Below are 15,702 nucleotides of genomic sequence, written 5' to 3' on the forward strand. Positions count from 1 at the left end.
GTGCGCAGTTAAAGAGATGAACCCGAGCATAGCAGCGATCTCGGCTCTGGCCGTCCTCAGCATCCTCCTCATCAGCCTGCTGGTTCTGTTTCTGCTGGTTCTCCGCAAGAAGCACCTGCAGATGACCAGGTACCGAACTCACATCACCTCCACCAACACACCTCCAGCAACACACCTCCAGCAACACACCTCCAGCAACACACCTCCACCAACACACCTCCAGCAACACACCTCCACCAACACACCTCCACCAACACACCTCCACCAACACACCTCCATCAACACACCTCCACCAACACACCTCCATCAACACACCTCCACCAACACACCTCCACCAACACCTCCAGCAACACACCTCCAGCAGGTACACAAACACCTCCAGCAGGTACACAAACACCTCTGACGGGTGTTAACGGCTTCTTCCTGAACCGACCATCAGAATGGACCGACTCAAACTGGGCTCGCGTGTCCTGTGCTGACTCGGCTAGCTGAAGAGTTCTGGTCATGTATTGTTGGACTCAGTGCTCAGGAACATAAACAACTTCCTGTAAACCCAGCGGACCCAGCAGACCCGAGGGAACGTCTCACAGCTCTGAGTTCAGTTCAACAGGCGGAGCGGTCCAGACAGTGAAGAGGCGACGAGGTCGAGGTTTTTACTTTTGGATTAAAAATCACGAGATCGTTTTTCAAACATTTTTTAGCTTTTAGGTCAAAACTGTGGAAAGTTAGACGAAATCTTTTCCGTCTGTTTGTAACAACATCATGAAACGAACTCAGTGTTTTTAAATAAAGTGTTCCCGGTCAGAATGTTTTGGTTTTTAGATTCAATGTAAATATACATTATATAGATATTTATATAAATATTTATATAAATATTTATATAAATATTTATATAACATTTGACACATTTGTCCCTTTCAGACAGTTTTTGAGGTCATCAGTCAGATTTGTAGCTTTATTGACGAAGCTGTATCCATGACGACCTCGCTGATAACTACGTGTTATTGAGACACGCTGGCCAGTTTGATTTCAGGTCTTCACGTGTTTCTGCCTTCAGATGCAGTCGTTTAGATCGCAGCTCAGATGTTTAAAGTTTCAGATAGTTGTGATTGTTTTTGTCCTGAAACAATGAAAATGAACAAACATCCCAACGTTAGAAAGTCTGACTTCATTGTGTGTTTACCTCCATAACTTTTAATTCATTTCTTCTAACTTTATCATTTATTTATTTGTTTATTTGACAGCTTCAGAGAACAAGACCATGAACATCATCATTACATCATCAACAACAACAACAACAACAACAACAACAACAACAACCACATTTCACCAGATCAGGTGTTAATGTGTTGACGTGTTGCAACATTAGTGTTGTAATCACATTATGAACACGTGGACCTGATCAGTTTGTTTTATATGAAATCTTCTCTGAAGTCTTAACTTGAGTTATTTTCAGCACGAGTCAGTAACGTTTCTCACGTCGTGTCATTCGTGTCTTCAGTTTGAGTTTCAGTTATTTTTACTCTTCAGCTCACTTCCCTTTATTTTCTGAGCAGTCATCAAATATCTCCGACTTCCTCAAACTGCTGGGAGCTGTTCTCACCGCTGTTTCTCTGTTGGTGTTTTCTCTTTCAGAGAGTGCGGCGCCGAGACTTTCGTCAACTTTGCTTCGTTTGAGAGGGACGGGAAGCTTCCCTATAACTGGTAGGATCCTCCTCTGTTTGATTCACCTCCTGCAGATCAGTCAAGTGTTTGTAAAGCAGTGTTGAAGCTGAGAAGCTGAAACGATAGAAACACCTCACAGTCCTGAGATCTGAGAGGATTTGAAGATTAGTAATCACAATTCCTCAGTTTGGATGTCGAAGCCTGCCGCTGCAAACACCCTTGAAAGACCCAATCAGAGTGAGATTAGCGGCCTGGCGGGGGATTGAGGAGGCAGATTAGGGATTTGAACATGTAGCTACAGATTTGAGCTCGTCTGTGTTGCTGTAAGCAGCGTGAGGCGGCGACGACGACGACGATGATGATGATGAGCTCAGCCCCCTGCCTGCTTTGTTTGGACCAGCTAAAATGGGCTGTTTGTTGATGATGAAAGCTCAGGATTTCCCTTAATCTCAGATTAAAGGGACAAAATGTTGCTGTTGGAGTAAAGTTAAATTCCACAAACAAGAAATGACAATTCAGCCGTTGACTCTTTAAAATCAGACGTTTCTTTAAAGGAAGAGGCCAAAAAGTCTCCACATGGTGGCTGACGGGTCAGACTCAGAGTTACACGTGTGATTGACGACAAACACTCAGATTTGGAGAAGAGTGATTAATATAACAGCTGAAAGACGGTCAGTTAAGGCAGAACCTCGGCTTCCATCTGCTGTTGTATTTGACGTCCCATCACTAAAAGCACGTCCATCAGAGTGTCGTCTTAATGTGGCGCTGGAGTCGTGTTGCGCTTTGACTGTGCATGTCGGCACCTCGCCGGTCGCAGCAGTGTGTGTGTGGTGAGAAGAGACGATGTCGCCACTGATGCAGATTAACGTGTAGAAGGTTCTGTATGAAACACGGTTCTGTGGACCAAGTGTGAATATTTCAGGCATTAAAAGTCCAACGCGAGGCTGCTTCATACTTTGTCAGTGCAGCAGATGATATAATCTGGTTCACGTCGGCAGTGTGACGCTGATGGAAAGTGAATCACAGCTGAATCACCTCTCGGAGGACAGTGAGAGTTCTGTGCTCCAAAATGTTCCAGTAACAACCGGTGGGTTCCCGGGTCAGAGCCGCACACCGGGCCCGGTTTTAAATCATAGTGAAAAATACAACATATAAAGTGTTTAAGGAGACCAGTGAGACCCCTAATACGACAATAATAATGATGATAACAGTAGAAGGGAGAGGAGTACAACAGTAAACTAACAATGAAGTAAATGGAAGGAAGTGGTTTTGGCAGTAAAACAAATAAATAATAAATAAATACGTCTCTGTTCATCAGTCTGTCATTCTACATCAACATGGCTCCATGTGAGCAGTACGTATGTGATATCTCCTCGTCTGTACGTAGACTCTGGTCTTCAGCAGGAGGTCCGCCACACTTCAGGGTCCTCAGTGTTGCTGCAGACGGGCCGTCAGATCTTGTTGATAATATTTTAAGTGTTAATTTTCCAGTGATTTAAATTAGTCTGAAAATACACATGAACATGAATCCAACATCTTGTTAGCAAAGTGAATCGATGAAAGATAAATGTGCAAAAGTATCTGAATGTATCTGCATCAGTGGTGAACCCGAGCAACCCAGATGTTACAGAGCTCATCAGGTTCATTAAGGTGGCTGTCACATGGTTTAACGTCACCATCCAGTGACAAAATGTGGACTGTTTATACATGATGAGGGTCCGGGCTGAGTGTTGCATTGTGGGCCGGGCCGGGAGGACGCCGTGATGTCACAGACTCAGGCTGGAGGTTGTTAAATGAGACAGAGCGGCCATTGACGTCCGGCAGCGAACAGACTCCTGTTGTCCTGCAGAGAGACAACGGGACACTTTCTGAAGGGCTGCATGATGCATTAACTCTGTGTTCAGCACTAATGTGAAGCTCTCGACGCTCTGTGCCTCTTTACTAATGGAGCGCCATGTTCTGTCCCAACCTATCGCCCCCTGGTGTCTGTTTTTCTTTATTTTTTCTTGTGTGTGTTTTTATTTGATTTTTTATTTGAACCCCCTTCAGGCGAAGAAGCCTCTTTGCCTTCCTTACCCTACTGCCATCCTGCCTTTGGACTGACTATCTTTTGGCTTTTTATATTAATCCTTGGTAAGTAAGCACTTGCTGGCCAAAAACACTGCACTTCAGGGGCATGTCCTAGCAGAGCCACAGCCCACAGTATTGATCAGAGACATTGTTTTACTCAGTGCAGAGCGAGCCGCCGGAGCTAAAGGATAGGTCTGGTGATGATCTGTGTTTTCCTGTTGTCAACAAACCCATGAAGAGACCAAAACTGACGATTCATGTACAGATGTGGTGGACCTCAAGGCTCGACTCTGGGTCCTCTTACTTTCTCCTTTTATATTCTTCTCTGCATTACAATACATTTTGTCTTCATACAGATTTTTATTATATTTTCTCTGACGTAACAATGATCAGACTGAGAACATCGAGTTTGGACCAAATATTTTCACATGAAAATACCAAAATCAACAATTTGTTCTCAGTTCTGAGACGGACGTACGACGACACTGACATGACCTCCTCAGGTTCCTCTTACATCAAACTTTAGGGAGTGGTTGTTTTTTTTATCAGAGGTGGGAACGTTTTGATAGATTGAAGAACTTAACTCAAAAAAAGACTTGGTAACTCAGACCAAGAGCATCTGCTTAAAGTAACTTTGTGGTTGTGGTCAGGAGTGATGGCGGTCATACTGAAAATAAATGACTGATGACTGTTGGGAGGGACAGGAAGTGGACAAGGTTTTATTTAGCCATCTATTTACCCTGAACTTCTTCTTCTGTGGCTCTACAACAACTTCACCTGACTTCCTCCTTTGCGTCTGATGTGCTAGAGTCTTGAACACTTGAACATAATCACGTTATTTTGTATTTGCTGAAATGACTTATGCTGTAGATTATCTTCAGAGGACAGTCTTGATATGATTGATCACAATATGCTGCTGCTTTAACTTCATGTTTGAGATGAGTCTTCAAAAGTCCACACAGTGTTTCCTCCAGGAGAAGTTCAGATACTTGTGTAAAAACAGACTCTGGTAAAAGTAGAAGTGCTGATTCAGCTTCTTTACTCCAGTAAGAGTAATCGAGTACAGGCTCTGACATGTACTCAGAGTATCACAGTAAAAAGTCTCCCTCTGAAGGACATTTGTGGTCAAAGCTAACTGAAGCTCACGTCATATTAATATAATTCAAAGACTATTAAAGTTAAAGGTAGAGTCAGTAGGATTTGTCCCAGCTGTTCCTGAACGCACCACAAAGATAGTTGATTGTTGAGTCTCATTCCCAGGACGTCAAATAGCCACATGTTGGGTTGGTAAAGCGTCCCGAGCAGCAACAAAGAGAGAAAATAAGAAACTCTCTGCAGATACGAGACACTAACACGCCTTTTCTCCCCATTCCAGCCTCCCTCTCTGTCTGTTTACGTCTTTTACGTCTTTTACGTCTTCGTTTCGTCTCGCTGCGTCTGCCGTGCGTGATGTGCTCTGATAGGTCGACATCGGTCTTGTGATGTTGGGAAGACGTTACAGTTGCTCCTTCTAGAATAGAAAGAAATCCCACTGTAGATTAAACACAATTTAGATAGAAATGACAAGAGTAAGTACGAATAAAATATACAAGATACTAAAGAAAAAAGTACTAAAATATAAAAGATAACTGTATGTCGTTCCTGTCATCTGAACTTTAAATCTGGTGATCCACAGGGCTTCATTTTAGGTCCTTTATTGTTCTCATTTTACGTTTACTTAGATTGATGTTTGTAAACTGGTATCTGTTATTTTGTTTGCAGATGATAGTCTGTTATGAAACTCATTACATGCAACTCAGATAGGATGAATAATATATACACGTGATCTAGATACATCTACACCTTTATTGGTACCTTTAATTCTCAGTGAAACTTTAATAACATTAATAATAAAAGATACTCATGTTGTTTGTAAACATAATGTTAGATGCCAGTTTATAAGCCATGTATAGTGTATTTCAGTAAATAACAACAAGGGCCCTGACAATGAGCCGTGTGGAACGCCAGATTTAGAGGAGCCGAGTCGATTCCTTCGTATCCGACGTTACTACGTTTCAAATGAAGTGTAACCGACAACTATGGAGCTGTGTCACAGAGGAAGAAGACAAAGGAATCAGGCTCCAATACTCACTGTACTTGTCATTTAATTTGTCACTTATCATGAAACTAACTCCTGACGTTACCTCTGCTGTTCCTCAGGGCTCCATTTTAGGCCCCTGGTTGTTCTTATTTTACATTTCTGATCAGATTAATGTTTAACTGGTATCTTAGTATATTTAGTATATGTTCCTCTCACAGGTCGTCGTTGTGAGTCTGCACATGGGATTTGTTGACACAGAAAACATAAAATACCACCAGACTTATACTTTCGCACTTGAAAGTTGCATTTTGAAAGAAAATCTGCTTAAAGTCCAGTTTGACTCGCGGGGAAACAGGAAGTCAGCAGATGATTTTTCTGACATGTTGAACTTTGTCTTGCAATGCTGTGTCTGTGGTTGAACTCTTAAAGTCACACTGAGTGTGTTCCTACTAACGTGTTGGATGTAGCATGATGCTAACTGTTGGTGCTAACTGTTGGTGCTAACTGCGGCTTTGCTCCATGTTTGGTGTTTGCATGCCGTCTGTCTTCCTCTCTGTGTGGATCTTCTCTTCAGAAGTAGATGCTCAGTATGTAGTGCTGCTTTCAGCGTAGCTGTCTCCTGTATGTCCTGTTAGATGTAGACGTTACACTGCATGTCGCTGGTTCAAGCTTCACTTCCTGACTGTGTTACAGAGCCTCCAGATCTAGAAATATGCCCTCAGCTCTGAGCTGAGAGGACGTTTTGGGATTTGAGAAGCTGTAACACAGTCGGAGAGTGAACACAGAATACAGAAGCATGAAGTCTGAAGGATAGATTACAGAAAATATGAAAAGGCTGCATGTCTGATGTGGAGGAGTCTGCTAAAACAGGTTTGTTTGAGATGATTTCAACAAATCACTGAGCATGATGTCGTTATCTGATGTGATACAGTAGCTTTTCTGAAGCTGTTTTCTGGGGTTTGACCGATCGACGGCCTTTATTGAAGTCTGCGATTTCACTTTCCATCTGTTCATAATGTTTGACAAAACTAAAGATTAAATTTGTTTGCAATTTTTAAACTAACTCTCAAAATTAAGATTGAATCTGCATCGGCCTGCCCTCAGAAAGTTGCAATCCCCATGACACCTGCACCACCTTCAGTTCTGACCAATCAACACAAAGATGTGCAGAATATAGAGACTTTTAACTTCCTGCAGGGACTGATGGGAAAATAACACAGTGATGATTATTAATATGAAATAGACTCAGTTTCATTTTACAGTTGGCAGACGATGTCGAACACTTTGTTATCAATGAAACTGAAATCTTGTCCTGATTTTAAACTCAGTATTCTGAGACAAAAGTCTGAATTAAAAAGAATTGTGAAATAAAATTCAGAACTCAAAACCTTTCTGTTATTTCTCCGCTGGCTTTAACCCTCGTTAATCCTCTTCTGAAGACTTAAGTCCTGTTTTTAATTCAAATGAAAGATCAATGATTATTTAGTGAGATTGATACATTAATGCAGTTGATCATGAAAAATGTGTAATTTCACCAGAGCATTGGGACATAAATTCAAATTAACATGAAGAAAATCTTCAATTCAGATTTTAAAAAGTTAAACTGATAATTTACAATTAAATATAAAGTACACATGTTTAATTTTGTCACATAACGCACACGGATGGAAATCGATGATTGATTTGTGTGATTGGATTTTGATATTGGCACCTGTAGACTCCTCTGACATACATGTTATTAAACCACATCAGAGCTGATAGTTTCCCATTCAGTGTCCTATGATTGTACAGATAAGCTGTTAAAATGGAAAGTATTATAACACCGAGTGTTATAACACCATAAATAAAGGCCAGTCGGTCAAACCCTGACGTCTGCAGATGTGTAGGGTGTGAACAGTGAAGTAATAGAGTATCATGTAATGTGTAATGTAGGATGGTTGTCAGTGATCATCATGAGGAACTTCACATGTTTGTATTTTATAGGAGCAAGACAGCTTTAAAGAAACGGAAGCTAACAAGGTAACCAGACTACAGGACAGCGTGTGCTCAGTGTGTGTGTGTGTCTTTATTGTGTGTGTGTGTGTGTGTGTGTGTGTGTGTGTGTGTGTGTGTGTGTGTGTGTGTGTGTGTGTGTGTGTCTTTAGTGTGTGTGTGTGTGTGTGTGTATGTCTTTATTGTGTGTGTGTGTGTGTGTATGTCTTTATTGTGTGTGTGTGTGTGTGTGTGTGTGTGTGTGTGTGTGTGTGTGTGTGTCATTAATAACCGCTGCAGCCACAAACATCCAGACTGTTTAGTCTGAGGCCGGATCAGACGCGACTGATGATCAGTAGTTTGTGTTGTGGTGCTGCTGGAGACGTGTGAGGGTCCAACAGATGATGTGTTCATATCTCTTGAAGTCCTTCAGGATGCTACGAGTCCTCTGAGTGCTGACACTTTTCTTTGTACTGGAGTTAAGTTCCTGTGGATTAAAGATTAAAACGAGGTCACACGGCCACTAAAACGTGAAATCGTCTGTAAATTCTGTAGAACTCTGTCAGGTTTTGATCTCTCGTCATCTCTGTGACGATCACGACATGTTGATGGTTTACATGATGTGATGATCGCTGGTTTGTGAAGCGTCTGTGTGCTGACATGTCGGCGTCTCGTTGCAGTCCTGTGCAGCTGGACGACTTCGAAGCGTACTTCAAAGAAATGAGCAAAGACTCGGCCTACAAGTTCTCCCTGCAGTTTGAGGTAACGCTTCATCAGAACACCCCCACACCGCTGCATCATTCACCGTCAATCACTTTAACTGGCTGCACCTGTAGCTCAGCAGCTGCACTGAAGACTTCATCTTAGAAATCTGATGTTCAAACACGAGCATACGTAGAAATAAAACGGCAGAACACTGAGTCGTTAACTCAAACAGATACTTGAACTTGAACTGGAGGTTTTTGAATCCTACAGTTTAATCATCAGTTTGTTCTGGTGACTTTTTTAAAGCTTCGGGTCCAGAAACCAGACGTGATCCGGTCGATAACGTTTCCTCAGACGTTCTGTTTAAATTTGATCCTTTCTTGTGTTTAGTGGTGTGGAGACATTTCACCAAACTCCATTCAATAATCGTACGATTTTAGGATTCTTTGTTGATTAAGTGTAAACACCAGGTGAACATTCTGTGAAGTGTCAGGTCGTCCTGTAGGTTGGGTTTGGATCACAGCAGACGAGCTGTTTGGGTTTGGATCACAGCAGACGAGCTGTTTGAAACATCTGATGTTTCTTTGGTCGTTTGATCAAATTAAAGTTTCAAAGACTTTATTATTACAGCACGATGTGACAAAATGAAGCAGGCTGAAGCAAAAAAAACAAACCGACAGAAACAAACTGTTATAAAAGTATAAAGTTTAAAACAAATGAGACGTGTTGGTTATAAAACAGTGTTAGCCGTTAGCGTTAGCATCACAACCACAGCAGGAAGAGCGCCGTGTTGCAGACAGGAAGTGGACCTGTGAAGTGAGCTGAGTCCTGCAGACGTGTCACACATGTTGGTGTTTTTCAGGAGCTGAAGAGCGTCGGTCTGGATCTTTCCCATGATGCAGCAGACCTGCCCGTCAACAGGCCCAAGAACAGATACACCAACATCCTCCCCTGTGAGTCACTGACAGCAAAGCATCATGGGAGACGCTCAGTGTTCAAAAACAGTTTTATCAACATTTCATGATTTAGTTTTGTACGTAGTGAAGCTGAGACGTCGTCAGATTTAACTCTGATGGTCTTTAAATAAATTCACGTTGTTGTCGGAGTCAGATATTCACATTATAACGTTGATGTGATGAAGATGGATTTAGTTTGTTGACTTCTCCCTGCAGACGACTTCAGTCGGGTGAAGCTGATCTCGATGCACAACGACGAAGGTTCAGACTACGTCAACGCCAACTACATACCTGTGAGTGTGACCTCAGTGCTGTTTATAATGAGGCGACACCTGTTGATGCAGGAGTCAAACACCAGAGCGGATCGTTTTTATCCTGATAACATTTCCTGCTACAGATCCATTTTATTATCAGGTGTGAATGATCTGAATCAGCAGTCTGACAGGCGACAACAACAACAACAACAACAAACTAACTGGAAGTTCATTATATAATCCTGGTTAGAACTTTTCTGAGCTTAGTTTTCATCTTTGTCAGTGTGACGTCTCAGTCTTGTGCACCTGCAGGCGACTATAAATCAGTTTGTTTGATCGTTAGTTCGTAGACACTAAAGATTATAACTGTAACATTTTCCAGAGACTAAGCTGTGCTGGATACTCGTTAGGTGAAAACTCACTTAACCCTCTTCGTGTTTACTTGTAACAGAGTATTGATACTTTTACCTTCCACACTGAGAACGATAGAGTTCATAACAAACTCCAAACTGAGCCGTTTTATTCTCACATGTGACTCTTGTGTTTCGTTGACGGATGTTATTTGTGAATCGTTGTGACTGTGAAAGTATCTGTTTGTGTCTTCAGGGATACAAACACACTAAAGAGTACATCGCCACTCAGGGTCCGCTGCCTGAGACCCGCAACGACTTCTGGAAGATGGTCCTGCAGGAGAAATCTCCCATCGTCGTCATGTTGACGCAGTGCAACGAACGACGGAGGGTGAGCCCACTCTGCTTTACACAGGGCGGAAAGTAACTAAGTACAATTACTCAAGTACTGTACTTGAGTATTTTCTTTTTACTTCTACTCCCCTACGTTTACTGACAGCTTCAGTTACAAATGAAGGTTTTTACAGACAAACATGAAACTACAACAGTTTGAACATTAATTGTTGTTTCTGTCAGAAATATCAGTAAAATTACAAGAACAGGCTGAAATGACGGCTGATGTTAAAGAACACCAGCCAATCAATCAATCAGTATTGATCTTTGACTGTGTTTTCAGGTGAAGTGTGATCACTACTGGCCGTTCACTGACGAGCCCGTCATGTACGGAGAGATCAGTGTGGAGATGCTCTCTGAGTCGGAGACTCCAGAGTGGACCATCAGGAAGTTCAGACTGGGATATGTGAGTTTCTCAACCTCTGGGTCGAGGGCCCGACGTGGGGTCAAAGCTGCAGGTCCACTGGAGGCTGCTCTAACACTTCCTGTCCCATACGTGTGTTTACTGGTCACATCTGTGCAAAGCTTTTTACACAAAGACAGAATCAGTCAGAGACAGAGTTTCACACAGTTTATTAAGTGTCTCCAACTCAACAACTCACTAAACGGACACATTTGTTAAGGGAGTCTGGTGCTGCTGTGATCGGCTCGCTCAGGTTTGAACGTCTCTAAAAGCTGATGTTCGTCTCCCCCTGCAGGCTGACGAGAGTCAGGACGTCCTCCACCTGAACTACACCTCGTGGCCGGATCACGGCGTCCCCACGGTCAACGCCATTGAAAGCATCCTGCAGTTCGTCCACATCGTCCGCCAGCAGGCCAACAGGACCAAAGACCCCATCATAGTCCACTGCAGGTCAGGGTCCGACTCTGGAACGTCCAGGACAGAAAACAAAACTTAAGACATCAGCTGTGCTGAGCATTATCCATTAACATGACATTTTCAGGTGCTGATAGTTGTTATTAGTGAAATGATCAGGAAGTGAATCTGTGATGTGTTGAAGTGTCTTCATCTTCAGTCTTCTCTGTGAACTCTTAATAATCAGCTGAGAGCAGGAAGACGACATCACATCCTGACAGCTACCGCCAGTAAAAGGCTATTAGATGATGTAATGTCCATGATGTCATCCATTCCTCTCTTGTTGTGGTCGCTGTTACGACTCCTGGACCGTGTGGTTCTGACAGTGTGTGTATGTGTGTGTGCGCGCAGTGCTGGCGTGGGTCGGACCGGGACGTTCATCGCTCTGGACCGTCTGATGCAGCACATCAGAGAACACGAGTTTGCAGATATCCTCGGGATGGTGTCTGAGATGCGATCACACCGTCTGTCCATGGTCCAGACTGAGGTAGGCACTCGTCTATACATCTACAGTAGACTGTGTGTGTGTGTGTGTGTGTGTGTGTGTGTGTGTGTGTTTTCTCTCTCTCCCTCTTCTTACTCTCCTCTCACCCATCCCCCCCTCTCTCTCTCACCCCCCTCTCTCTCCCTCTGCCCCATCTCACCACTCTCACCTATTTCTCCTCTCTCACCTGTCTCACCCCTCTCTCTCTCTCTCATCTCACCTTTCTCTTCTCTCACTCTTCTCTCCCCCTCACCTCTCTCACCTCTCACCCCCTTCTCACTCCCATCTCCCCCCCACTTCTCTCAACCCTCTCATCTCTCCTCTCTCGCCCATCTCACCCTCTCTCACCCTCTCTCACCCCCCCTCACTCCCTCCTCACCTGTCTCACCCCTCTCTCACATCTTACCTCGCTCTTCTCTCACTCCTTTCTCACTCTCTCATCTCACCTCTCTCTCCTCACCCCTCTCCCCCTTCACCTGTCTCACCCCTCTCTCACTCTCCTCTCCATCTTCTCACTCTCACTCTCTCCTCTCACATCTTACCTCCCTCTTCTCTCACTCCTTTCTCACTGCCCAGTCTCACCTCTCACTCCTCTCCTCACCCATTTCTCCTCTCTCTCTCCTCACCCCTCTCCCCCTTCACCTCTCACCTCTCTCACCCCCCTCTCACTCCCTCCTCACCTGTCTCTTCTCTCCCTTTCTCTCTCACCCTCGGCTATTTCTCCTCTCACATCTTACCTCCCTCTTCTCTCACTCCTCTCCTCACCTATTTCTCCTCTCTCCCTCCATCTCACCCCTCTCACCTCTCTCCCACCCCCTCTCACTCTTTCCTCACCTATTTCTCCTCTCTCCCTTTTTCACTCCCCATCTCACCTCTCACTCATCTCACCCTTTTCATCTCTCACCCCCTCTCACTCTCTCTCCTCCTCACCTGTCTCACCTCTCCTCTCCCCCTCTTCTCACCTATTTCTCCTTTCTCACCCCTCTAGGACCATATGACTGAGTGTACTCACAGGTTGTGTTGGTGTTGTTGTTGTTGTGTACAGGAGCAGTACGTGTTCATCCATCAGTGCGTCCTGCTGATGTGGCAGAAGAAGAAGCAGCAGTCCATCACCTCCGACGTCATCTACGAGAATGCCAGCAAGACATAATGATGGAGGCTCCTCCAGACGTGAGTCCAGCTGCACCGACACCAGCACCAGCACCGACACCCGCACTAGTACTGACACCGACACCAGCACTGACACCAGCACCGGCACCGACACCAGCACTGACACCAGCACCGACACCCGCACTGACACCAGCAACGGCACCAGCACTGACATTAGCACTGATACCAGCACCAGCACTGACACCAGCACTAGTACTGACACCAGCACCGACACCCGCACCGACACCAGCACTAGTACTGACACCAGCACCGACACCCGCACTAGTACTGACACCAGCAACGACACCAGCACTAGTACTGACACCAGCACCGGCACCAGCACTGACACCAGCACCGACACCAGCACCGACACCCGCACTGACACCAGCACTAGTACTGACACCAGCACCGACACCCGCACTAGTACTGACACCAGCACCGACACCAGCACTGACACCAGCCCCGACATCAGCACCAGCACTGACACCAACACCAGCACTAGCACCGACACCAGCAGTGACACCAGCACCGACACCCGCACTGACACCAGCACCAGCACCGACACCAGCACCGACACCCGCACTGACACCAGCACTAGTACTGACACCAGCACCGACACCAGTACTGACACTAGCACCGACACCAGCACTGACACCAGCACCAGCACTGATACCAGCACCGACACCCGCACTGACACCAGCACTAGTACTGACACCAGCACCGACACCAGCACTAGTACTGACACCAGCACTGGCACCAGCACCGACACCAGCACCAGCACTGACACTAGCACCGACACCAGCACTGACACCAGCACTGACACCAGCACTAGTACTGACACCAGCACCGACACCAGCACTGACACCAGCACCAGCACTGACACTAGCACCGACACCAGCACTAGTACTGACACCAGCACCAGCACTGACACTAGCACTGACACCAGCACCAGCACTGATACCAGCACCAGCACCCGCACTGACACCAGCACCGACACCCGCACCGACACCAGCACTAGTACTGACACCAGCAACGACACCAGCACTAGTACTGACACCGGCACTGACACCGGCACCAGCACCGACACCCGCACTGACACCAGCACCGACACCCGCACCGACACCAGCACTAGTACTGACACCAGCAACGACACCCGCACCGACACCAGCACTGACACCATCCCCGACATCAGCACCAGCACTGACACCAACACCAGCACTAGTACTGACACCAGCAGTGACACCAGCACCGACACCCGCACTGACACCAGCACCGACACCCGCACTGACACCAGCACCGACACCCGCACTGACACCAACACCAGCACCAGCACTGACACTAGCACCGACACCAGCACTGACACCAGCACCGACACCCGCACTGACACCAGCACCGGCACCAGCACTGACACTAGCACCGACACCAGCACTGACACCAGCACCAGCACTGATACCAGCACCAGCACCCGCACTGACACCAGCACTAGTACTGACACCAGCAACGACACCAGCACTAGTACTGACACCAGCACTGACACCGGCACCAGCACCAGCACTGACACCAGCACCGACACCAGCACCGACACCCGCACTGACACCAGCACTAGTACTGACACCAGCACCGACACCCGCACCGACACCAGCACTAGTACTGACACCAGCACCGACACCCGCACTGACACCAGCACCGACACCCGCACCGACACCAGCACTAACACCAGCCCCGACATCAGCACCAGCACTGACACCAACACCAGCACCGACACCAGCAGTGACACCAGCACCAGCACTGACACCAGCACCGACACCCGCACTGACACCAGCACCGACACCGACACCCGCACTGACACCAACACCAGCACCAGCACTGACCAGCCACACACAAACCTCTGCACACAACCAATCACACGTCAGGTTTCATGTCTCTCACCTCAGCCAGGCTCCGTTCGGGTCCAGGTCCAGGTCCAGGTCCTCATGTCTTCTTTGTGTTGCAGGCTGCGAACACACCAACCTCCTGTGCTTCAGGCATCCATCTCTGCAGAAGAAGATCCGCTTCATCATCAGTTTCCAAAAACAACACAGCAGAACATCTCGGCGGCACAAGAGGAAAAAAACAGTTTTTTGTTTGACGTGGTGTTAAAGCACGGGACGGAGTTTTGCCTTAAGGAGCCTTCACTGACTGACCGACACGTTGAACCAGAACCTGCCCTCTGAACTGGACTGAGGAGCGTTAACCAGCTCCGTCCCGTGATTGGATGTCTACGCTGTGTCCTTCCTCGTCCAGACGCCGCGAGGCGACGAGTCAGTGGAGCCGAGTCAGCAGTTTATCATTCGATTTGTTTTGTAATCTCAGGAGTCGCTGAAAAACCAGCAAGCACACCCTCCGCTTCAACTTCCCCCGCTTCAACTTCCTCCTCCCCCGCTTCATCTTCCTCCTCCCCCGCTTCATCTCCCCCCCGCTTCATCTTCCTCCTCCCCCGCTTCATCTTCTCCCCGCTTCATCTTCCCCCCACTTCAACTTCCCCCCGCTTCATCTCCCCCCCGCTTCATCTTCCTCCTCCCCCGCTTCATCTTCTCCCCGCTTCATCTTCCCCCCACTTCAACTTCCCCCCGCTTTATCTTCCTCCACTTCATCTTGCCCCTACTTTATCTTCCTCCACTTCATCTTCCCCCGCTTCAACTTCCCCCACCCCCGCTTCATCTTCCTCTTCCCCCGCTTCCTCCTCCCCCGCTTCCTCGTCCTTCAGTCGCTCATATCTTAGTTGTAGTT

At 46.4% G+C, this 15,702-nt stretch overlaps 1 protein-coding gene across 4 annotated transcripts in view; it reads left to right on the plus strand.

Moving 5' to 3' along the window:
* The window catches only part of ptpro (protein tyrosine phosphatase receptor type O), a 41,225-nt gene extending 25,801 nt beyond the window's left edge, over window positions 1-15,424 (plus strand). For 2 of the 4 annotated variants that reach the window (XM_084346049.1, XM_084346052.1), the window contains 13 exons: window positions 9-129; window positions 1,636-1,704; window positions 3,715-3,798; window positions 7,799-7,834; window positions 8,467-8,548; window positions 9,354-9,444; window positions 9,664-9,740; window positions 10,308-10,442; window positions 10,728-10,850; window positions 11,143-11,297; window positions 11,652-11,787; window positions 12,830-12,954; window positions 14,927-15,424. In XM_084346049.1, the coding sequence (XP_084202175.1) occupies window positions 9-129; window positions 1,636-1,704; window positions 3,715-3,798; window positions 7,799-7,834; window positions 8,467-8,548; window positions 9,354-9,444; window positions 9,664-9,740; window positions 10,308-10,442; window positions 10,728-10,850; window positions 11,143-11,297; window positions 11,652-11,787; window positions 12,830-12,934 (1,214 nt within the window). In that variant the 3' untranslated portion in view covers window positions 12,935-12,954; window positions 14,927-15,424. The remainder of the gene's footprint in view (window positions 1-8; window positions 130-1,635; window positions 1,705-3,714; window positions 3,799-7,798; window positions 7,835-8,466; window positions 8,549-9,353; window positions 9,445-9,663; window positions 9,741-10,307; window positions 10,443-10,727; window positions 10,851-11,142; window positions 11,298-11,651; window positions 11,788-12,829; window positions 12,955-14,926) is intronic. The other 2 variants (XM_084346050.1, XM_084346051.1) reach the window with 2 other exon arrangements.
* Window positions 15,425-15,702: the final 278 nt, after the last annotated feature.

The sequence above is a fragment of the Pagrus pagrus genome (assembly GCF_965226575.1).
Source record: "Pagrus pagrus genome assembly, chromosome: 23".
Taxonomy (NCBI): domain Eukaryota; kingdom Metazoa; phylum Chordata; class Actinopteri; order Spariformes; family Sparidae; genus Pagrus; species Pagrus pagrus.